Source organism: Montipora foliosa, chromosome 11, assembly GCF_036669935.1.
Source record: "Montipora foliosa isolate CH-2021 chromosome 11, ASM3666993v2, whole genome shotgun sequence".
Classification (NCBI taxonomy): Eukaryota; Metazoa; Cnidaria; class Anthozoa; order Scleractinia; family Acroporidae; genus Montipora; species Montipora foliosa.
Window position 1 is genome coordinate 24,693,733 of NC_090879.1, and position 22,621 is coordinate 24,716,353.

General features: G+C 40.3%; 3 protein-coding genes across 5 annotated transcripts; all 3 read right to left on the bottom strand.

Annotated features, from left to right (window-relative positions):
• Positions 1 to 220: 220 nt before the first annotated feature.
• LOC137976809 (nephrocystin-3-like) lies at positions 221 to 2,509 on the bottom strand. The gene has a single exon (XM_068824148.1). It carries the CDS (start codon positions 2,507 to 2,509, stop codon positions 221 to 223), a length of 2,289 nt encoding a protein of 762 aa, XP_068680249.1.
• Positions 2,510 to 7,778: 5,269 nt separating this feature from the next.
• Positions 7,779 to 13,161, bottom strand: LOC137975482 (uncharacterized). Of its 3 annotated transcripts, none has more exons than XM_068822602.1 (2): positions 13,027 to 13,161; positions 7,779 to 12,565 (listed from the first exon to the last, which is right to left on the bottom strand). In XM_068822602.1, exon 2 carries the CDS (start codon positions 12,266 to 12,268, stop codon positions 9,389 to 9,391), a length of 2,880 nt encoding a protein of 959 aa, XP_068678703.1. In that variant the 5' UTR covers positions 12,269 to 12,565; positions 13,027 to 13,161; the 3' UTR covers positions 7,779 to 9,388. The 3 variants fall into 3 exon arrangements, with proteins under 3 accessions (XP_068678703.1, XP_068678701.1, XP_068678702.1); XM_068822600.1 differs by having other exon boundaries at positions 13,023 to 13,101; XM_068822601.1 differs by having other exon boundaries at positions 13,014 to 13,074.
• A 4,484-nt stretch (positions 13,162 to 17,645) lies between these two features.
• Positions 17,646 to 21,172, bottom strand: LOC137975999 (uncharacterized). Its single transcript, XM_068823242.1, has one exon. It carries the CDS (start codon positions 20,962 to 20,964, stop codon positions 18,649 to 18,651), a length of 2,316 nt encoding a protein of 771 aa, XP_068679343.1. The 5' UTR covers positions 20,965 to 21,172; the 3' UTR covers positions 17,646 to 18,648.
• Between the last annotated feature and the right edge of the window lie 1,449 nt (positions 21,173 to 22,621).

The window sequence follows — 22,621 nt, forward strand, 5'->3', positions numbered from 1 at the left end:
CAGATAGCATTATTTCCTAATAACAGCCACAGAAACCTTACTGAACACTCCGATTATGATAAACCGTCCACAATTACTACGTTTCCTCTCTTTCTTTTTCCAGTAACAAACACTTTGTAATTGATGCTTTGGAGTCTAATTTTTGGACGATTATTATTTGAAACTCTCTCCAACTTTTGGAATTCTCCATAGCATGAGTGATGGAAGAAGTCAAAACGTCTTATAAGGTAGGGTATAAGTCCTTGGGAAATCTTTCTGGGTACGAGGCTAGAACGATCCAGATAGATGCCTTGTTGCCCAAATGGTTGATGCTTTTGTGGCCATGGTTGAGTCTGTAGCACATATCTAGTCCTTCCTTCATTGATGCCTCCATTTTGGTTAACAATTCTTCTGTAACAGATGCCTTGTTTTCTTGTTTGTCCGCCATTTCATGATAGAGGAGACCCAGGTGAGTTTTGACCATAACTTTCCATGTGTGATCCGCGTTCTCCAGCTCTCTCTCGCAAACGAGTTCTGCCTTTAAAAAGAGCTTCTCTGCTTCTTCAAAGTTGCCTTTTTTTATGAGACAACCTCCATAATTTTTTAGGGTTAAGATGCTCTCCTTTTGTTCGTGTGTTCCTAGCTTTTCCATAACTCTCATGGCCTTTCCGTAGTACTGCAGGGCTTTGTCTAGCCCTTGGTCACTCTGTTCTGCAAAGAAAACAAAGTCTGCAAAGTCCTTTAAACATTGAGCCATCATGAAATGATCTCCAAGAAGTTTATTGAACAAAGAAAAGGCCCGCTGAAACTTTTTGGTTGCTTCTGCGTACTTCTTGCGCCGTTTAGCGTTTCTTCCGGCAAGTAAGAGGTTGACTGCGATTTCGGGATGGTTAGGAAGATTCTTCTCGCAGATGTCCAATGCTTTATCGTACAACCTTTTGGGTTCAAGATCGAAAAACTTGTTCGCCTCTGATAGAAAACGAGCTCGGTTATGAAGGTAGAACACACGCGAAAGCGTCTTGGTTTGGAATTCATCAACGTGTGATGTAAAGAGAAGATCAGCCTCTTCCATAAGACCTTCGTATTTTGTTTTGTCACCAAGCCTTCTCATTTCTTGACCAAGCAGACACAAAAGTTCCACACGATGCACTGGCTGAGATTCGGCCTGAAAATACTTGCTACTGAGTAGCAGTTCCAAGGTCTCGATGTAAACCTTCGATGAGATGCATTTTTCCAAATACTCGAACGTTTGAAAAAGACTATCGAGGAACTTTTCGCAAGAGGTTGCGATTCCTTGGGCCTTCAAACGATTAGCGAAAACTTTAAGGAAATGTTCGAAGTTTTGTCTGTCTGCACTGAAAGATTCCATGGCTTTTTTGCATGTGTCTTTTCCCCAATACAAACGTGTATTTTCTTCCAGACGGGAAATGAAGTGCTCACAAGCTAATTCTCCGCTGTGAAGTAAAACCTGCGGATTTTCAGTTTCACCAATTTTCTTAGCAAAAGCGCGGATGAGAGGATGCATTTGATATCTATGGGAACCTGCCTGTTCAACGACAACGAGAGATCTGTTTTTTAAGGAACGTAGAGTCTTAATCGGTAGAGTTTCAGAGTCCAAGGTTTCCTTCAAAACGGCTTCGACCGCATCGCAATCAAATGATCCAGGAAATATGGACACAGCTACTAAAGCATCTTTCTCAGCTTTCGTCAAAAGATCAAACGAATTCATAATTGCTTTTTGGAATGATTCATCGTCATCTTCCAGGATAGTCATAGGTTCCTTTTCAAGATGTTCAACAATCCTCTCTTCAGGGAAGTCTGACAGAAGTGAACCGACGATTGAGAGTGCCAATGGGACACAGCCACAAAGCTCAATTATGGTTTCCACTTTGGAAAATTCTTCAATTTGGGTTTCGGCACGGCTGACACGAGAGATAAGTAACTTTTTGGCCTCGTCGGGTGGTAGAGGACTTAAATTGACTTCTTTCCATGAAAGGCTTTTATGTTGGAACCTCTTTCTGGATGTAATTACAAAAGCTACATTCTGTTTCGATAACATTCTCATTGCACCCAGGGTGTCTAAGAATAAATCTCGGTCTGCTTTCGACTCTAGAAGACTATCTGCATTATCGAGAACAAATATCACTTGGCTTTGGATCTGTTTACTCCAATTTTTGAGCCAATATTCGGGATTCTCCGGTAGCTGTCCGAGCATCTTGCCGCATGAGTGGATCATTTCAGTTGCTGCTTCGAGCAATGTTGACTTTTTTAGAAGACTGCAAAATAACACAGTATGTCCATTTTCTTTTAATTTGTGGGCTGTCTCCCTGGCCACAGTTGTTTTTCCAAAGCCCGGTCCACCAGTAATCAACACGACGGCATCTGTTCCACTCTGAAGGTATTGCTTCACTTCGTCTGTTTCCTTAGAACGACCAACGACTCCCGGAACTTTGTCTGGTAGACAGCTGGTAGGCTCACATTGTGATACACCACCAAAGACTGAGGAAGAAGAACTCGTGGATGATGCCATTTATTAAAGAGTACAAAGTCAACACGAAATGTTTATCTATTAACGAGAGCAGCGTGTTATTTTTTTGGTCTTTTGTAATGCCAACTATAGCTTCAGCAATTTAAAAAAAAAACTTAAGGTAAACTAGTGAGCAGCACACAGCGAACTGTCCTTGTTAAAAGTGTTTTGCTCTCCGACGTGTTTCGTCTAACGTTCGTTGACGTCTTCAGGGAATTTTTAAAAGCAAACGTGCTACGCCTGTATTTATAAGCCATATATTTGCGGCTATTACGGGAGCCATAAACCAAGAAGGTTTGGCCGGATTTGCGAACGAGGAATTTTTAAACCGTGGCTCCCACTTGAAATCTTTATCTCGCATTGCGAAAATATTTTACAACTTTGCCTTTTTCTGTTCGTAAATCCGGCCAAGCCTTCTTGGTTTACCCCCGTAATAGCCGCAAATATAGTTTATAAATACGTGCGAGCGTGGAGTGTTTGCTTGTAAAACTTCCTCAAGAAGTCTACGAAAGTTAGACGAAACCCGTCGGAGAATAAAACAAGTTTTACAAGAACAGTTCGCAGCGTGCCGCTCATGCACTAGTTTTAGTTTAAAGGATTTTTTAAAGAATGTTTTAGATAAAATCATGGGCCCCAAATCTTTATCTCGCCTATTCCTGTTCGTACATCCAGCCAAGCCTTCTTGGTTTAAGGGGAATAGTTTCTAAACAAACTGTGGTGCTGCGTTCTTGGTTTACCCCCGTAAAAGCCGCAAGTATAGTTTATAAATACGTACGGGCGTAGAGTGTTTGCTTGTAAAACTCCCCGAAAAAGTGTGCGTACGTTAGATGAAAAGTGTCGGAAAATACCACACGTTTTACAAGAACAGTTCGCAGTATGCTGCTCACTAGTTTTATTTCAATTTTTTTTTAACCGTTGTTGCGAAAATATTCTACATTTTTTCCCGTTCGTAAATCGGGCCAAGCCTTCTTCGTTTACCCCCGCAATAGCCGCAAATATAGCTTTTAATAGAGGCGTAGATACCCTGCGAGCAGTTAGTTTCTCCTACGCTTCCCGAGAGAGAAACCACTGCGAATAACCGTTCGATTTTCCATCGAGTATGTGCCAAGTACATCACACCCCACGTCCCCCACGTCATGCCTTTGAGAAGCTCACTTCGTGTTATTTCGAGGGAAATCCCTGCACAGGAGGCTCGGCAAAACGCTTCAGTAACGTAGCTGAACGCACCCCTAAGTGCCAAAAACAAGCCTACTAACTCGTTTTATCGGTTCTAATTTAATTTAGTGGTCCTTGGCGGCGGCTCACGCAAAGCAACTAACGTTTGTTCGCAGTGGTTTCTCTCTCGGGAAGCGTAGGAGAACACCAACTGCTCGCAGGGTAAAGCGTAGAACGTTTGCTTGTAAAACTCCCTGAAAAATTTTGCGAAAGTTAAACGAAACGCGTCGGAGAGTAAAACACGTTTTCAAAGAACAGTTCGCAGTATGCTGCTCACTAGTTTTAGTTCCAAATTTTCTTTGCGGGCAATTTTGGGCCCCATTCAGACTCATTTTAGCACGAGCCCTTAGGCGAGAGTTAAAATGAGCTCTGAGGAGGGCCCAAAACATATTTATGCCCAAGAACATAAGCTGTATTCCTATTACTATCACTTTGGAGGGCACTGAGAAAATAAGAACTTTTTAAAAAGACAACGAAACAGTCTGAAAAATCACGCGATTGTTTACAAGTTGAATGGCTTTTATTTTCCCTCAATGAAAATCATGCCCATCAAGCGAAGCTGGCTAGAAATTACAAAATCTTGCCATTTGAGTTTTCACTAATTATAAGAGATGAAAGGAAAGTTCCAGAAAGGTTATTTGTAAGTGTTGAAGTTAATTGTGCAATTGCACAATTTCATACTTTTTATTGGTTGATTTCAGCGGGCTGAAACCAAATTCTCCATTTTAACCCGCAAAATGCGCCACAATGCCCGACAAGGTGAAGTAATATTCATTTTACAACATCGCCTGTTCCCGTTCGTAAATCCGGCCGAGCCTTCTTGGTTTATAGCCCCCGTAATAGCCGCAAATATGGCTTATAAATGCAGGCGTAGAGTGTTTGCTTGTAAAACTCCCTGAAGAAGTCTACGAAAGTAAGACGAAACGCGTCGGAGAATAAAACACGTTTTACAAGAACAGTTCGCAGTGTGCTGCTAACTAGTTTTAGCTTTAATTCTTTTAAAAAACTGTATCTTGAAATAAAGGTTTATCCCTGCTTAACTATGCTTACGAGTGCCGCGTCATCTTACGGCGCCGCTCCATGGTCTAGCAATTCTCAACGAGGAACGTTCGTTCAATCTGCCCACAAAGTTTTCTCTTGAGCCGATTTAAGTTGCCTCTGTTATCGCTTCCACAGTACATTCCTGTTTCTGAGAAATGTTTGATCGATTCGGATGTTACGTCTTCGTTTGATGTTGCAATGTGTTTGCTCCAGCCTAACTTGCTGCTGGTGTTATATATATTTGTAACTAATTTTGGAAGCTGTAGGGTAATAAAAGAATAAAATCGTTTGGTTTCTGGGGAACAAAAATTGCACAAATTTAAATGATAAATTATTATCTATTCTGGGAAGGAAACAATGCCAATACTGTTTCATTTATTCTCGGAAAGCTCCCACTGTTTCTTAGAATTATTTACTTCGATGTAAATTACCTCAGCAGTTACTCGTCCAATACAAACAAAGATAAAGTTAGTATTGACGCACATAACATTTATAGTCACGATCCGATTTAGTCACAAAGTACAAGCAAATGATTGTTTTTTTACCCGGCTGATTATTAAAGTCACAACAATAAAACACAATCAAGTGGTTCAGGTCTTGCGATAAACCTTCACCCACTTTCAACTACATAACCAGCTTTCCGCCTCAGCTTCGGAATCCACCATTTTCGCTTTCTGCCAGATGACCAACAGCCTTAGTTGTCTTGGTTAATGTAAATTATTACATTTTCAACCTCGGATAATGCATTTCTCTTGCTCTGATTGATTCACTCAATCTCGGTTATCAGCTCATATACCTTAGTTTGACCTTATATGGTAAACAGTGATTGCGCTAAGCGTTGCTAAGCTAAAGGTTTTTTCGCCGGAAAGCGAAATCCACAACTCGGGGTCCGGGACCTGGAATCCCAGGGCCACCTCGATTCCTTTACGTAGGGCGAATTAAGAACCCCAACTAGATGGCTTTTTACAAAGCGTGGTAGAGTTGAATCCGGGATACCTGGAAAAAAATCCAAACCAAACGGGATTTGAACCCGGGGCAACCGCATGCAAACCCAACGCCTTAACCACTGTACTACGCTGCCTTCCTTAGTTATCCTTAGTTATCTCAGATCTAATACATACTAACAGAGCTCGGGGTCTGTATTGTAAGTCACAAACATTTACAAAACGAATCTTGACCTCGATGGAAATTGAAAAACAAACCATGCAAATGATTGTAACACTTTATTCCAAAGTAAATGGTCTAGACTAAGTAGTACCCCTCAAGACATTCATTAAAAAATTGCTTTGTATACGTTTTTTAGGGTTTTGCTAAACACAGACCCGCAGCCCACAATTTCTTTAAAGATTTTTTTGTCCAGCGGCTTACGAAGGGGTACGCCCGAGAACATGTGATCGTGGAGGGCATCAAAATGGACGACGGTGAGTATTCGTTGTAAGTTTCATTTATCAGACCGGACTTCTACAAATGAACTCTTAAGGTTGGTTTTCACTAGCGACGGAATCGGAGTCGGAGTCGGAGTCGGAGTCGGAGTCGGAGTCGTAAGCACATATGACTTAGTGAAAACTGCCTTCCGATTCCGGTTACGATTCCATCGTTTACGATTCAGAGAAAATTAGATCGTCGCAGTCGGAAGCAGAAGCGGAAGAACAAGCCAATCACAATGCAGAGAAGTGGGCCCGGACAAGGTGGAAATTTTGGCGCCAAAACAGAAGAAATAAAAAAATTGGCGAACGTAGAGCAGAATTTTATTCTTTGGCTTCTTTTTCTCCTTATTTTGCATAACTTACTGGTTTAGCAATATATACGGATCTGGACCCGCGACGCCGCGAAAGTGGAGGAGTGGGGACAGAAAAAAAACCTCCTCAAAACAGTCCCGTATATACTACTGGTTTCTTTCATCACATACCTGATTTAAGCCCAGCTTGTTTTGCCACTTCCTGCCAAGTATTCTTTTTCATGTTCTTAGTTTTTACAATTTTGCAAGACTTGTCGTATAACACAGGGAAAAGTCTTGCAGTCTCCACAACCTTCTCGTCCATGTCCGCCGTTTGTTTATTGTGGCAGACGGTAATCGAAGAGCCTGGGCTCGTATATTGTGATTGGCTTGTTCGTCTGCTTTTGCTTCGGACTCCGACAATCTGGTTTTCACTGAATCGTAAGCGACGGAGTCGTAAGCGCAGTCAGAAGTAAATGGAACCGTACTTATTCTACCGACTCCGATTTCGTCGACCTTATGAGTCCGCTTACGTCTCAGGTTTTCGGTTTTCGCCAGGTCATAAGCACTCTTACGACTCCGCTAACGACTCTGACTCCAATTCCGTCGCTAGTGAAAACTAGCCTTTAGGCTAAGTTTAAAATGCATACATCTACACACGATGGATAGCAAACGCAGATCGAATTGCTCAGTATTTCTATCCGTAACTGAATGAACGTTGAGATAAGAATTATTTATTAAATACAACGAGGAACAAACAGCAGTTAACATTTGTGATGAAACCATGCATTCACATACAAATAGAACTGTAGAGCTGACTCTTTTTGAAGTTGCTTGAAATTTACAGCGTTTGCGAACCGATCCCATCTGTGCCATCGGTTTCTGGAAAAGGTGGGAGATATCAGCGTTTTCCTCTCTGATCAAAAGCGGACTAAACGGTTCCGGTATTGAACCGATTGCAATGAATGAAATGGCCCGTATACTCACCGTCGTTCATTTTGAAAAATTAGTTAAGAAAAATGCATTTTTTAAAAGATCAGACTTGCTCATGTGGTTGTTTTTCGCTTTTCACGCCCTGTTCTTTGTGCCATCTTCTCTAATCTCCCTGATGAAGTCTGTGTGATCAGACAAAACCGGTCGGAGGAAATAAAGCAAGTCGACAAAATCTGTTGCTGTGTGCTGCTCATTCATGCACCTTGTATTTACTTTAAAAACTCATCAATTAATTGGGAGATGATCTGCTGTTTAATATATTTTGTCAATTTGATGAAGTGATGATATCAAGCCGATGGATCCATGTTCACCGTTTGAAGGATAATTTTACGAAAGAGTTCAAAAAAGTCTTCATTCTAGGAATAGACAAAGCTTAGAACGACGTAAGTCATGTGTGAGGTATTTTAAATTTCATTACCGCCAGTTCTAGGAAACGGCTTTGAATGGGTCGAACCATTGTCTCTTCTCGGAAACGCTGAATAATTTCTAAGAAAACAAAAATTACCTCAACATTAAATATTGAAGGTAACCTGATGGGCATGTGATTTCACCACACACTTCTAAGTAAAAAAAGAAAAAACAATTAGATGATAAGACAATTACTTTATACCACAAAACTTAATGCAATACTTTTTAAAACAATTTTACTAAATTAAAACAGCTAACCTGCTGCACATAGAGCTGTTTTCAATTGAGTGTCGAAAGTAATTAGATAATTACTTTGGTTTATGATTACTTCACTCAGTGATTGGTTCAAAGTTCTCACGCCATTTTTTCAACCAATCAGAAGTGAAACCAAAACCAATCGTGGCTCGCGCGTGCACATTTTCCCGTGCTTTGTGTCGGATACGTGTAATTTCTTCGAGTTTTGATTGGTTTACTGGATTGTCTCCGTCCTTTTTGATTGGCCAAAGTAATTACTTTGGTTTGGTTTTACGACACTCAATTGAAACTCGCTCTATCACAAACAACTTGTGCTAATTGGCCATTTATTAATCAATGGATACAAGATACAATTTTACTTGTTTTTGCACTAAGAAATATATATATATAATACCAAAATTCGCTTCGCCGGATCATCCAAAGGATGGTTGCTTTAATGTCTTGCCGTTGTCTTTCAAAGAAAAAGTACGTACACGGTTCAGCTCATATGGTAAAAAATAAAACAATATTGCTAGATATTCCAAAGTTCTATGAAACATCAGTGTGTTTCTAAATCGTTGGATCAAAGTAGTGATTCACTGGCTTAATGATGAAATATCAAAAGTCGTTGTCTAACTCAAAGTATAGATCATCGTTTTCACTCGCTTGACAACTCGCCAAATTCATTTACTAAAACGACAGGCAGCACTTCCATAAAAAAAAATAATTCCCTGGGTATTAATAAGGTATAAAATCATCGCCGACCGCTTATAATTATAAATCACCAATGGTTTATCTCCCCGCTCGTTGTTATCTTTCCCTTATATGGCGACTATAGGGCCAAATGAAAATGAACTATCTTACGGTGTGCAAGGGGCTGACTACATTTTAACTTCTTTAATTGATAATCTGACTTAAATCCTCTTCTTAAAACTCCTTTTGCCTCGTTGAACACTACAGTTAAATCTTTTTTGTCATGGATAGTGGTTAATGCAAAGATTAATTCGCTAAAACATGAAGGTTGTTTCGGCGCGCGTTCGTTCGAGTCAGATAGCATTATTTCCTAATAATGGCCACAGAAACCTAACTGAACACTCCGATTGTGATAAACCGTCCACAATTACTACGTTTCCTCAATTTCTTTTTTCAGTAACATGCAAACATTTTGTAATTGGTGCTTTGAGACGCTCTAATTTGTGGACGATTATTCTTTGAAACTCCCTCCAACATTTGGAATTCTCCATAGCATGAGGGATGGAGGAAGTCAAAACTTCTTATAAGGTAGGGTATAAGTCCTTGGGAAATCTTTCTGGGTACGAGGTTAGAACGTTCCGGATAAATGCCTTGTTGCCCAAATGGTTGATGCTTTTCTGGCCATGGTTGAGTCTGTAGCACATATCTAGTCCTTCCTTCATTGATGCCTCCATTTTGGTTAACAATTCTTCTGTAACAGATGCCTTGTTTTCTTGTTTGTCCGCCATTTCATGATAGAGGAGACCCAGGTGAGTTTTGACCATAACTTTCCATGTGTGATCCGCGTTCTCTAGCTCTCTCTCGCAAACGATTTCTGCCTTTAAAAGCTGCTCCTCTGCTTCTTCAAAGTTTCTTTTTTTCATTTGACAAATTCCATAATTTTTTAGGGTTAAGATGCTCTCCTTTTGTTCGTGTGTTCCCAGCTTTTCCATAACTTCCATGGCCTTTCCGTAGTACTTCAAGGCCATATCTAACCCTTGATCATTCTGTACGGCAAACAAAAAAAAGTCTGCAAAGTCCTTTAAACATTGAGCCGTCATGAAATGATCTCCAAGAAGCTCTTTGAACAAAGAAAGGGCCCGCTGCAACTTTTCGTTTGCTTCCGCGTTCTTCTTGCGCCGTTTAGCGTGTCTTCCGGCAAATAAAAGGTTGACTGCAGTTTCCGGATGGCAAGGAAGCTTCTCATCGCAGATTTCCAATGCTATGTCGTACAACGTTTTGGGTTGAGAATCATAACTGTTCGCCTCCGATAAAAAGCGAGCTCGGCTATGCAAGTAGAATACATGAGAAAGGACCTTCGTCCCGAATTCGTCGTCGTGTGCTAAAAAGAGGCGATGTGCCTCTTCCATGAGATCTTTGTATTTTGTATCGTCACCAAGCCTTCTCTTCTCTTGACCAAGCAGACACAAAAGCTCCACACGGTGCACTGGCTGTGATTTGGCCTGAAAATACTTGCTACTAAGTAGCAGTTCCAAGATCTCGATGTAAACCTTCGATGAGATGCATTTTTCCAAGTACTCGAACGTTTGAAAAAGACTATCGAGGAACGTTTTGTACGAGGTTGCGATCTCTTGGGTCTCCAAACCATTAGCGAAATCTTGAAGGAAATGCTCGAAGTTTTGCCTGTCTGCAGTGAAAGATTCGATGGCTTCTTTGCATGTGTCTTTTCCCCAATACAAACGTGTATTTTCTTCCAGACGGGAAATGAAGTGCTCACAAGCTAATTCTTTGCTGTGAAGTAAAGCCTGCGGATTTTCAGTTTCACCAATTTTCTTAGCAAAAGCGCGGATGAGAGAATGCATCTGATATCTATGGGAACCTGCCCGTTCAACGACAACGAGAGATCTGTTGTTTAAGGAACGTAGCGTCGTAATCGGTGTAGTTTCAGGGTCCAAGGTTTCCTTCAAAACGGCTTCGGCAGCATTGTAATCAAATGATCCGGGAAATATGGACAGAGCTATTAAAGCATCTTTTTCAGTTTGCGTCAACAGATCAAACGAATTCATTATAGCTTTTTGGAATGATTCATCGCCATCTTCCAGGATAGTCATTGGTTCTTTTTCAAGATGTTTGATAATCCTCTCTTCAGGGTAGTCTGACAGAAGTGGACCGACAATTGAGAGTGCCAAAGGGACACAGCCACAAAGCTCGACTATTGTTTCCACTTCGGAAAATTCTTCAATTTTGGGCCCTGTACGGCTAACACGAGAGATAAGTAAGTGTTTGGCCTCGTCGGGTGGCAGAGGGCTTAAATTTACTTGTTTCCATGGCAGGCTTTTAGGTTGGAACCTCTTTCTGGATGTAATTACAAACGCTACATTATGCTTCGATAACTTTCTCATAGCACTCAGGGTCTCCAGCAATAAATCTCGGTCTGCTTCCGACTCTAGAAGACTATCTGCATTATCAAGAACAAATACCACTTGGCTTTGGATCTGTTTGCTCCAGTTTTTGAGCCAATATTCCGGATCCCCCGGTAGCTGCCCGACTATCTTGCCACATGAGTGGATCATTTCAGTTGCTGCTTCGAGGAATGTTGCCTTTTTTAGAAGACTGCAAAACAACACAGTATGCCCATTTTCTTTTAATTTGTGGGCTGTCTCCCTGGCCACAGTTGTTTTTCCAAAGCCCGGTCCACCAGTAATCAATACGACGGCATCTGTTCCACTCTGAAGGTATTGTTTTACGTTGTCGATTTCCTTAGAACGTCCAAATACTTCCGGCACTTCGTCTGGTAGACAGCTGCTAGGCTCGTCATTTTCTTGCTGCTGCAATCTTCGCACTTTTTTTATGTGTTCCTCCATTGTGTGATACGTATTGCGATCGATTGGATCATTCTTGAGGCGCTGAATTTTTTGTTGCTGGTTATAAACCATTATTCCCTCCAAAGCTGAAGATATTTTATCCCATTTGTCTTCGAATTCACTTTCGGTAATGGCAGTAAAAGGGCTATGGGACAGCTCATTTCTGAAATAATTGATTCTGGCGATGTTCGCTTCTATGCTTGCGTCCTTCTTAGCAGGCAGCTTGTGCCATCCTGTTACAGGGGCTGGTAAGTTGGAAATTTCTCGAATCAACAAATGCAACAGAGAAATGTCAAACTGCGCAATGTTTGGTGGGTCACCAGTACCCGGGAGCAACTTTTCCCATTGATCATCAACAATGACACGTCTTGATCTTAGATTCTGGAGCTTCGGCAAATTTTTCTTTAGGACGTCCTCCAATGTTTCGGGGTGTATGGAAAACAAAAGAAATCGCTCCAAAGCAGATGTTCCTTCGTCGATGAGTAATCGAGCCAGTCTTGTCCAATTGGTTTTTTCCTGTGATACACCACCGAATGCTGAGGATATAGTGTCACCACTATCAACAGACAGAGAGGAAGAACTCGTTGGTGATGCCATTCTCTTAAACAGTACGAAGTCAACAGAAAGTGTTTACAACGTATCGAGACAAGCGTGTAAAGATTGGTTTTTTGCAGTGAGAACCGGCGATCGCTTGACAGCTGTAATACTCTCGGAAAAAGTATTGCTTCTCAGTTAACTATGCTTACGAGTGTCGCGTAATTTTATGTGCTGCCAATGGATGGGGCGCTGCTGGTCGATCAATTCTTTACAAGAATCTTTTGTTGCCGGGATCCGTCCACAAATTTCTCTTGAGGCGATTTAGTTGACGCTGTTATCGCTTCGCAAAGCACATTCCTGTTTATGAAAAATGTTAATCAATTCAAATGCTATACCAATCAATTTAACCAATCACATCCAAGTTATTTTTGTCTCCGTTAGGATGAGTTAGAGGTTCATGATATAATGTGTTTGCTCCTTCCTAACTTGTTCTTTAGAGTAATTTATCCACTTTTTAAAATTCCTTGGGACCTTATGCTTTTGTATATTTCTAAATAATTTTGTAAGCTGTAGGGTAATAAAAGAGCAAAATTGTTTGTCTTCTGAGAGACACAAATTGTATAAAGCTGATCCATTAGATTTGACTAATAATAAATCATTACCTGTTGTGGGAAGGAAACACAATTCCAACACTGTTTCATTTATTTTCGGAAAGCTCCCACTGTTTCTAAGAATTATTTACTTCGATATAAATTACCTCAGCAGTTACGCGACCAATACAAACAACAAAACAAGTTTGACTCACGTTACTTACTCACGTTGCCAATTAGTCATTAAGACGGCATAAGCACAAATGATTGTTTTCAACCGGCTGATTAGATCAAAACAATAAAACACAATCATGTGGTCAGGTCTGGCGATACACATTCACGCAGTTTCAACCACATAACCAGCTTCCCCCTAGCTTCCTTTATGTTCAAGTTCATCCATACGACCAACAGCCTTGGTTGTCTTGGTTAGTCATCTCAGATTTAAAATCTCTTATTAACCGAGCTCGAGGTCCGTCTGTAAATTAGAAACACAGACGAAACGAATCTTTACCTCGATAGAAATCGAAAAGAAAAGTCATGCAAATGATTGTAACTCCATGAATGTATTTCAATAGAAATGGTCTAGACTACGTTTTACCCCTCAAGACATTCATTAACTAAGTGCTTTGTTGTGAAGATGATCGCTGCATCTGGCGGACCGATATGTTTTTTTTCTGTGTTGTGTTTTTTTCTAAGTATTGTAAACTTGTTGTAAGTAGTTTGTATATTGTATGAATCGTATTGGGTAAATATCTTAATGTAAGTAAACTGTAAGGATACTAACATAAGTAAGTATCGCTGGTATCCTCAGGGCTCACACCTGACATCATGGCGGCCATGTTGTTCTGAACAATAGCGAAAACGTCGCTCTATTATTATGCAAAACGTGAGCGACATTTTGCTTTTGTCTGGTACACCAACAAGGCCGTCTACTAACGTGAGTGCAAGGCAAGCATGACTGAGGACAGCTATTCTTAGAGTTCTTTTCATAGAGTTATGTCGTAGAGTTAGAGTTAAGTTTCGAAAATCCCGAATTCAAGATTTTGGAAGCCAACATTCAGAAGAGCTAACCTTAGGCCTAAAAACTTTTGTTTAGGCCTTAGCTTTCATGCATAATCTTGAATTCAGGATTTTGGCTGCCAAAATCTTAAATTCAGGATTTTGGCTTTCCAGAATCTTGAATTCAGGATTTTCTAATTCTGATGTCATACCTCTATGCCGAAAATTACTCTATTGCCAGTCAACCTCGGCAAGCATCGTATTAAAAAGTGAATTTTAAAAAACGGGGTTCAGTAACTTACACTACGGTCCGAGAAAGCGAGGTTAATAAGAGATATTTAAGGCGCTTTTAATAGACCTTATTCAAGATGGCCGCCATGTTGGCTTTGCTATTATCATACAAATAAGCTACTCACTTCTGAGGAGGCAAACAACACAAGTTCGAGAGGTTATAACGAACATCTTAGCCACACAGATAATTTGTTTCACGTTCATTGAATGTTTATCACCTAAATAGTAAAATAGAATGATTACACAAGTTATTTTGATGTTTTTTAGTGAAAAATGAGCAGATAACGAAGTAGAGGCAATCAAAATATATAAAAGGTACTAAATTCTAAATTCTAAAATGTACTTTTAGCAATGTTATTTCAATATTTCGACGAGCCGATTTTCCTCAATTTGCCTTTTTTCCAGTGTTTGCCCCCCAGCATAACACATGTCTAATTTGCATGACAATTTAAAAACCAACATGGCCGCTATCGTGAATAAGGCCTATGAAGTGTCGCAAAACAAATACCAAAGTAATTCCTTCGACCAATCACAGCAAGTGCAACAGCGCAATGAACCAATGCGAATTCGTAGCAATTACATGTAACTTGCTCAAAGTGCGGGAAAAATCGCGCTTGCAAGTAGTGATTGGTTTCGGTTTTCCATTTCATTGGTTGATAAACTGGCGCGAGATTTTTAACCAATCACCAAGCAGAGCAATAGATCGATTCGGCTATCTCACAACCTAGTTCCTAGGGTCTTAGCGGCTTCCAACATGGACCGGACCGGAGAAGACCCTGGCACAAAGCGGATCACGTGACCACATTTTGTCCATCTACATTTTTTTAAGAACCTTATTTTAGACATTTTTTGTACATAAAGACATTTTAAAATAATTTTTTAAAACACCTTTTAACAGATTTTTATAAAACATTTTAAAACATTTTTTTTATTTTTTTACAGTAAAGACTAGTGAGCAGCACACAGAAACAGACCTTGCTTTTATTTCTCCGACCGGTTTCGTCTTATTACGCAGACTTCATCGAGGAGTTTGAACAAGATGGTTAAAATGAATTTGTTAGCATACCTTATTTACAAAGTACAAATCACGTTCGAGCAACGGTGCGAACAGCGAAAAACACCTACACAACAGTACGTAGATTTTTGGGGCTCACGGATTTAACGTTTCTGTCACTCTAATATACCTTAATTTGACCATCTTAAAAGAAATGTACAAAGAAATTACAAATTAGTAAAATGGTAATAATGGCAGCTTAGTTATGTTGAAGTGTCCTGGGTAAAAAGCTGTTCTTGTGTCTATTTGTCCCAGAAATGGGGACTGATTTCCGACAATTTGTTCTTAAGTTATAGTCAAAATGTCTGGTAACTGCAGGTCGGTTGTGTAGGGGGTGGCTGTTATCATTGCTGATCTTATTCAGTTCTTTAGTAGTAGCTTCGTTTCCACTCGACTCGAGGGACGGTAAACTGTCTGGTGGGAGACCAATAAGTCGTAGACACCTTTTCTGGATACGCTCCACCTCGTCTTTTAAGTATGAAGGAATTCCTCCCCATACGGGAGCACCATATTCCAAGATAGGGAATTATTAGGGTGGTATAGATGCTGAGGCCAACCTCTTTAGGTAATCGCGCTTTAGAATATCCGCTTTGAAGATTTTTTGGTAATGTTCTCAACATGTGCATTCCATTTAAGGTCATCTTGGAACCAAACTCTTAACAGCTTGAAATGATTAACTCTCTCGATGGTAGTTGATCCGATTTGGAGCAGTGGGGGCTCTGAAGTTTGACGAGTGCTGATGCACGTGTCTTTAGTCTTCTTTGAGTTTATTGCCATCTTGTTATCGTCCGCCCATGCACACACAGAGTCCAGTACACTTTGCATACCGCTGATGTCATCACGTTGTAGGCACGAGTGGATGGTGCAATCGTCGGCGTGCGTACATGTACTTACGTTGGTACTACTATGTTCCCATTATCCCTCTAGAAAGTATGTGTATTCTGCTATATGAAGTAACACCTATAAGGATAGGCTCTATCTTGGTTTCTCAAAATACTTGTGGCATCTTGTACTCACTTGCTGTAGTTTACAAGGGCTTTGTTCTCATTTTTCGCTCTCTTAAATATTGCCAACTGAAATGATTACAATAATGGCTGATGCCAAGTTTAATTTATTTTCATGCCTTGCTGTTCAGTTTAGCAGTCAGTACTTTTGAATCACGGGAGATTATTACTATTTTCCTGCTGATCATGTATCCACTCCCACCCCACAGAGTAATTAAATTATGGTAATCCATCATGAGGTAGGTTATTGTGTGGTGCAAGAGTCTGGTGCCAAATACATCACCACTGTTCCTCTCACCGACATGGTGTCTCTTCCTTTTTTAGCAATGTTCCTTAAATGGTAGAAAAAAAAGACTTACATGCTGCGGACGCACGAGGAGTCATAGACAGAGGGTCACTTTGTACTCCAGTGTTGGAACAGACAATGTTCTCAATGACAATATTTAGACTTTCCAAAGGAGATCGAGGTCGAAAACATGATGACAAGAGCCAGATCTCAGTTTTTCACCATTTAGCTTCAGTTTGAATTCGGTACGTTATTGGTAGCAAGCCAGTGGCAGCAAAGCCTTTAGTCAGCGCACTCCTCAACGTGAAACGAGTAATATTTCAAGATGATGTTTATAAAAAACAATAGGCGCCGGAGGTTATTAAAATGCACTAATTTTGCAATGATTTCTTCGACCGACTAGGTGAAATTTAGTAAAGAAAAATGTATTTTAAGCGGCAGGTACAAAGCACAGGTCTCAGATCACACGCGTTCACAGGTCTCTGTGCTGCCAATACAGAAACAAACCTAAACATTCATGAAAGCTAACGTTAGACCTAATTAGACCTAAATTAGAGATGCTAGGCCTATTAAGGAAGGTACGTTTTTAATTTGGGGGGTGGGGGGGAGGGCAAGGGCCTCAGAGGGGAGGGTCATAAAAAAATGGGACCCTTGGGGAGGGTCAACCCTTAGTTTAAAAGGTATTAAGGGCGGCTCAAGCCTTCTTTTTGCACAGTGGTTTCTGCAAATTTGTTCAGGTACCACACTGCTGTCATTTGTTCCTCTTCATTTTTCATGTTTCTTTTGGTTTTTTCTTTTTTTTTTCTTTATGACGGTTTTGTTTTCTCTTTCGAGACTTTCGTATTGATAAAACAAAGACCTGTGACCTGACACTTGTGTTTTGTACCTTTCCCCATTTTAAGTTCAGACGCCTTCAGGTGGTTGGTATTAACCTTGTTCGGTATCTTAAGTTGAAAGTAGTCAATATTTGAAACTGTATACCACGACCTTATGGCCATTAATTAATTAAGACACGATTTGATGTTTAATGTACTTTGTCAATTTTGGTGAAGTGATGATATCAATCCGATTGATCCAAGTCCACCGTTTCAAGGATAATTTTAGAATGAAGGGCCACTTCTCGGAAAGAAAGAGCTCAGAAAATTTTCATTCCCGGACAAATTAAGCATGCAAAGCAAGTCATGTTTAAGGTATTAGTTTATTTATCGCCAGTTTTAGGAAACTCTGCTTTGATTGGGTCAGCTTTAGTTATTGTTTCTTCTCGGAAAGCCTGAATAGTTTCTCAGAAACATGACCTCAACGTGAACTGATATGCATGTGATTTCATACACTTCTAACATAAAATACATATACATAAAATAACAAAATTCGTCAGTTTCGTTCATCCAATTAGTGTCCCAGCTATCCAAAGGCTGGATGTCTTGCTTGCTTTCAAAGAAACCTATGTCTACTTGGCGAAGGCACCTACATGCTAGTTAATATCGTGAAAAATAAAACAATATTCTGTTAGATATTTCAAAGTTCTATGCAACATCAATGTGTTTCTAAATCTTTGGATCAAAGGAGTAATTCATGGCTTAATGATGAAATATCAAAATTCGTTATCTAAATCAACAGTATAGATAGTTTTCATTCACTTGACAACTTGCCAGATTGCTTTACTAAAACGACAGGTAACATTTCTATAAAAAATATAAAATTAATTATCTGGGGATTGACAAGGTCCAAAAACATTACTGCCATATCATTGTAAAGGAAAATCACCTGTGGTTCATCTCTCTCCTTGTTGTTGTTATCGTTCCATTCTATGGCGGCTGTAAAGTCAAATAAAAATGATTTATCTGTTGTGCACTACCTGAATACAATTTAATCTTCTTCTCGAACTCCTTTTGCGTTACAGTTTAATTTTTTTTCCTCACGGATAGTGGTTTGTGCTAAGATAAGTTCGTTAAAACCAAAGCCTTCGTTTGGTTTTACTAGGTTTGATAGCTGCATTTTCTTGTCAGATCATAGCATTATTTCGTAATCAGTAATGGTCATAGAAACCTTAATGAACACTCTGATTATGATAAACTGTCCACGATTACTCCGTCCTTCAGTGTCACTTTTCAGAAACAAACATTTTGCAATTGGCGTCTTTAGGTTTAACCTGTGGACCATTATTATTCGAAACTCCCTCTAAGTTCTGGAATTATCCACAGCAATAGTGTAAGAGATCAGGACTTCTTCTCTTCGCGAGGGTATGAGTCTTCTGGAATTCTTTTCGGGTACAAACGTAAGACTTTCCAGATCAATCTCTTGCTGCCCAAACGGTTGATGCTTTTCTGGCCATTGTTGAGTTTGTAGCACATATCTAGTCCTTCCTTCATCGATGCTTCCATTTTGCTTAATAGTTCCTCTCTAACAGGTTCTTCGTTTTCTTGTTTGTCAGCCATTTCATGATAGAGGAGACCCAGTTGAGTCTTGACCATAACTTTCCATGTGTGCTCTTTCTCTAGCTCTCTCTCGCAAACGAGTTCTGCCTTTAAAAGAAGCTTCTCTGCTTCTTCAAAGTTGCCTTTTTCCATGAGACAACCTCCATAATTTTTTAGGGTTAAGATGCTCTCCTTTTGTTCGCGTGTTCCTAGCTTTTCCATAACTCTGATGGCCTTTCCGTAGTACTTCAAGGCCTTATCTAGCCATTGGTTACTCTGTTTGACAGAGAAAACAAAGTCTGCAAACTCCTTTAAACATTGAGCCGTCATGAAATGATCTCCAAGTAGTTTTTTGAACAAAGGATAGGCCCGCTGAAACTTTTCGGTTGCTTCTGCGTTCTCCCTGCGCCGCTTAGCGTTTCTTCCGGCAAGTAAGAGGTTGACTGCGGTTTCGGGATGGCCAGGAAGATTCTTCTCGCAGATTTCCAGTGCTTTATCGTACAACTTTTTGGGTTCAAGATCATAACTGTTCTCCTCTGATAAAAAGCGAGCTCGGCTATGCAAGTAGAACACATGAGAAAGGACCTTAGTCTCGCCAAATCCGTCCTCGTGTATTGAAAAGAGGCGATGTGCCTCTTCCATGAGATCTTTGTATTTCGTTTTGTCACCAGGCCTTCTCATTTCTTGACCAAGCAGACACAAAAGTTCCACACGTTGCACTGGCTGAGATTCGGCCTGAAAATACTTGCCATTGAGTAGCTGTTCCAAGATCTGGATGTAATCCTTCGGTGAGATGCATTTTTCCAAATACTCGAACGTTTGAGAAAGGCTATCGAGGAACTTTTTGCACGAGGTTGCGATCTCTTGGGCCTCAAAACCATTGGCGAAAACTCTAAGGAAATGCTCGATGTTTTGTCTGTCTGCACTGAAAGATTCGATGGCTTCTTTGCATGTGTCTTTTCCCCAATACAAACGTGTATTTTCTTCCAGACGGGACATGAAGTGCGCACAAGCTAATTTTCCGATGTGGAATAAAACTTGCGTATTTTCAGTTTCACCAATTTTCTTAGCAAAAGCGCGGATGAGAGAATGCATCTGATATCTATGGGAACCTGCCTGTTCAACGACAACGAGAGATCTGTTTTTTAAGGAGCGTAGAGTTTTAATTGGCAGAATTGTTTCCTTCAAAACGGCTTCGGCAGCATTGCGATCAAATGATCCGGGAAATATGGACACAGCTACTAAAGCATCTTTCTCAGCCTTTTTCAAAAGATCAAACGAATTCATAATCGCTTTTTGGAATGATTCATTGTCATCTTCCAGGATAGTCATGGGTTCCTTTTCAAGATGTTCAATAATCCTCTCTTCAGGGTAGTCTGACAGAAGTGAACCGACGATCGAGAGTGCCAGAGGGACACAGCCACAAAGCTCCACTATGGTTTCCACTTTTGAAAATTTTTCAATTTGTGTTCCTGTACGGCTGACTCGAGAGATAAGTAACTTTTCGGCCTCTTCGAGTGGTAGAGGGCTTAAATTTACTTCTTTCCATGAAAGACTCTTCAGTTGGACCCTTATTCTGGAAGTAATTACAAAAGCTACATTCTGCTTCGAAAACATTCTCATGGCACTCAGGGTCTCTAGCAATAAATCTCGGTCTGCCTCTGACTCTAGAAGATTATCTGCATTATCGAGGACAAATACCACTTGACTTTGGATCTGTTTGCTCCAGTTTTTTAGCCAATATTCAGGATTCTCCGGTAGCTGCCCGACTATCGTACCACATGAGTGGATCATTTCAGTGGCTGCTTCGAGGAATGTTTTCTTTTTTAGAAGACTGCAAAATAACACTATTTTCCCATTTACTTTTAATTTGTGGGCTGTCTCCCTGGCCACAGTTGTTTTTCCAAAGCCCGGTCCACCAGTAATCAATACGACGGCATCTGTTCCACTCTGAAGGTACTGTTTTACTTCGTGTATTTCCTTAGAACGACCAACGACTCCCGGAACTTTGTCTGGTAGACTGCTGCTAGGCTCGCACTGTGATACACCACCAAAGACTGAGGATGTAGTGTCACCCATACCACCAGACGAAGAAGAAGAACTCGTTGATGATGCCATTCAATCAACAGGACAAAGTCAACAGGAAATTTTTTGCTCTTATCAAGAAAAGCGTGTAAAGAATTTGCAGTGTTTGGGAACGATCGCTTGACAGCTGCACTCAATATCTCGAAATAAAGGTTTATGCTGCTTCCGAGTGTCGCGAAATCCGTAATCCGGCGTACGGTTGCAAATAGATAGGGCGCCGCTGGTCTAGCAATGCTCAACGAGAAACGTTCGTTGAATCTGCCCGCAAAATGTTATCTTGAGGCGATTTAAGTTGCCTCTGTTATCACTTTGATAAGCACGTTCCTGTTTCTGAGAAATGTTATTAAGTCCATGCAAGCTATTTTTATCTCTGTTTGATGATGCAATGTGTTTTTTCCTGCCTAACTTGTTCTTTGAAGCAGTTTATCCACTGTTTTAAAATTACTTGGGGCCTTATACTTTTGTATATTTCTAACTAATATAATTTTATAAGCTGTAGGTTAATAAAAGTACAAAATCGTTTGGTTTCTGGGAGACAAATTGCATAAACCTCATTCATTAGATCAAAGAAATTATTAACTATTCTGCAAAGGAAACAATGCCAACACTGTTTCATTTATTCTCGGAAAGCTCTTACTATTTCTAAGAATGATTTACGACCAATACAAAAAAAGATTATGTACTGACGTACGTAACTAAAGTCGCGTTTACACGACAGAGGAAAAATAGCAGTGAACTACGGGTCCATAGGCGCCTATGGTCCCGTAGCAGAACAGATAAAAAAAGTTCACTGTTTCTTTACCAAAATGATTGGAACCGTTCCACCTTTTATCGGGCCCGTGTCATTTTTCCTCTGTCGTGTAAACGCGTCTTTAGTCACGATTCGATTAAGTCACAAAGTACAAGCAAATGATTATTTTAACTGACGGATTGTCAAAAAAAAATAAAACACAATCAAGTGGTTCAGGTCTAGCAATACACCTTCGCCCACTTCCAACTACATAACCAGCTTCTTCTATTTTCATTTTCACTCATACGACCAATAGCCTTGATAGACCTTTTCACGGTTTCTGACGCCATATTGGTTGGGGAGGAAACACCGCTTAAATTACAGTGTATGTATGGGAATTTTGCCGACTTTGAACCATTCATGATAAAATCCTTTAAGGTCTGACGATTGTGGATAGCGAGAATACCTCTCAAAAAGCACTTCTATTGAGATTATTTTCGTGAAGTATGACTATCAGAATCACGCTACAACGACCGTGGTAAACAAAACTATGCAAATTTCCGCGAAATTTGAAGCGACACGAGGAGATTTCTAATATCTAATTTTCAGACTTTGTTCCTTGTGCAATGATCTCATTTTCCGTTGAGTGAATGATATTAACAAAACGACTAAAAAATTTAAGAATTTTTGAAATATGCCTGTTTGCAGCGGAGTTATAAAGGCTTGAATTCGGCCAAAATCCCATACAAGCCGCGTTTGCCCCCCAACCAAGATGGCGTCAGAAACCGTGAAAAGGTCTATTGTCTTGGTTTAATATCTACCCTCTAGACCCTAGTAACCGAGCTCGAGGTCCGTACTGAGTGTTCTGTAAGTTTCGGACCGAAATGTTTTTTTTTGCGTCGCTCGCGGGCCTGAAATCGACGAGGAAAATCGAGGTTCGCAACAGGTATATACATCAAG

Excerpts from the sequence above, each read along its gene's own strand:
- LOC137976809 (XM_068824148.1), bottom strand. The coding sequence starts at position 2,509 with ATGGCATCATCCACGAGTTCTTCTTCCTCAGTCTTTGGTGGTGTATCA.
- LOC137975482 (XM_068822602.1), bottom strand. The coding sequence starts at position 12,268 with ATGGCATCACCAACGAGTTCTTCCTCTCTGTCTGTTGATAGTGGTGAC.
- LOC137975999 (XM_068823242.1), bottom strand. The coding sequence starts at position 20,964 with ATGGCATCATCAACGAGTTCTTCTTCTTCGTCTGGTGGTATGGGTGAC.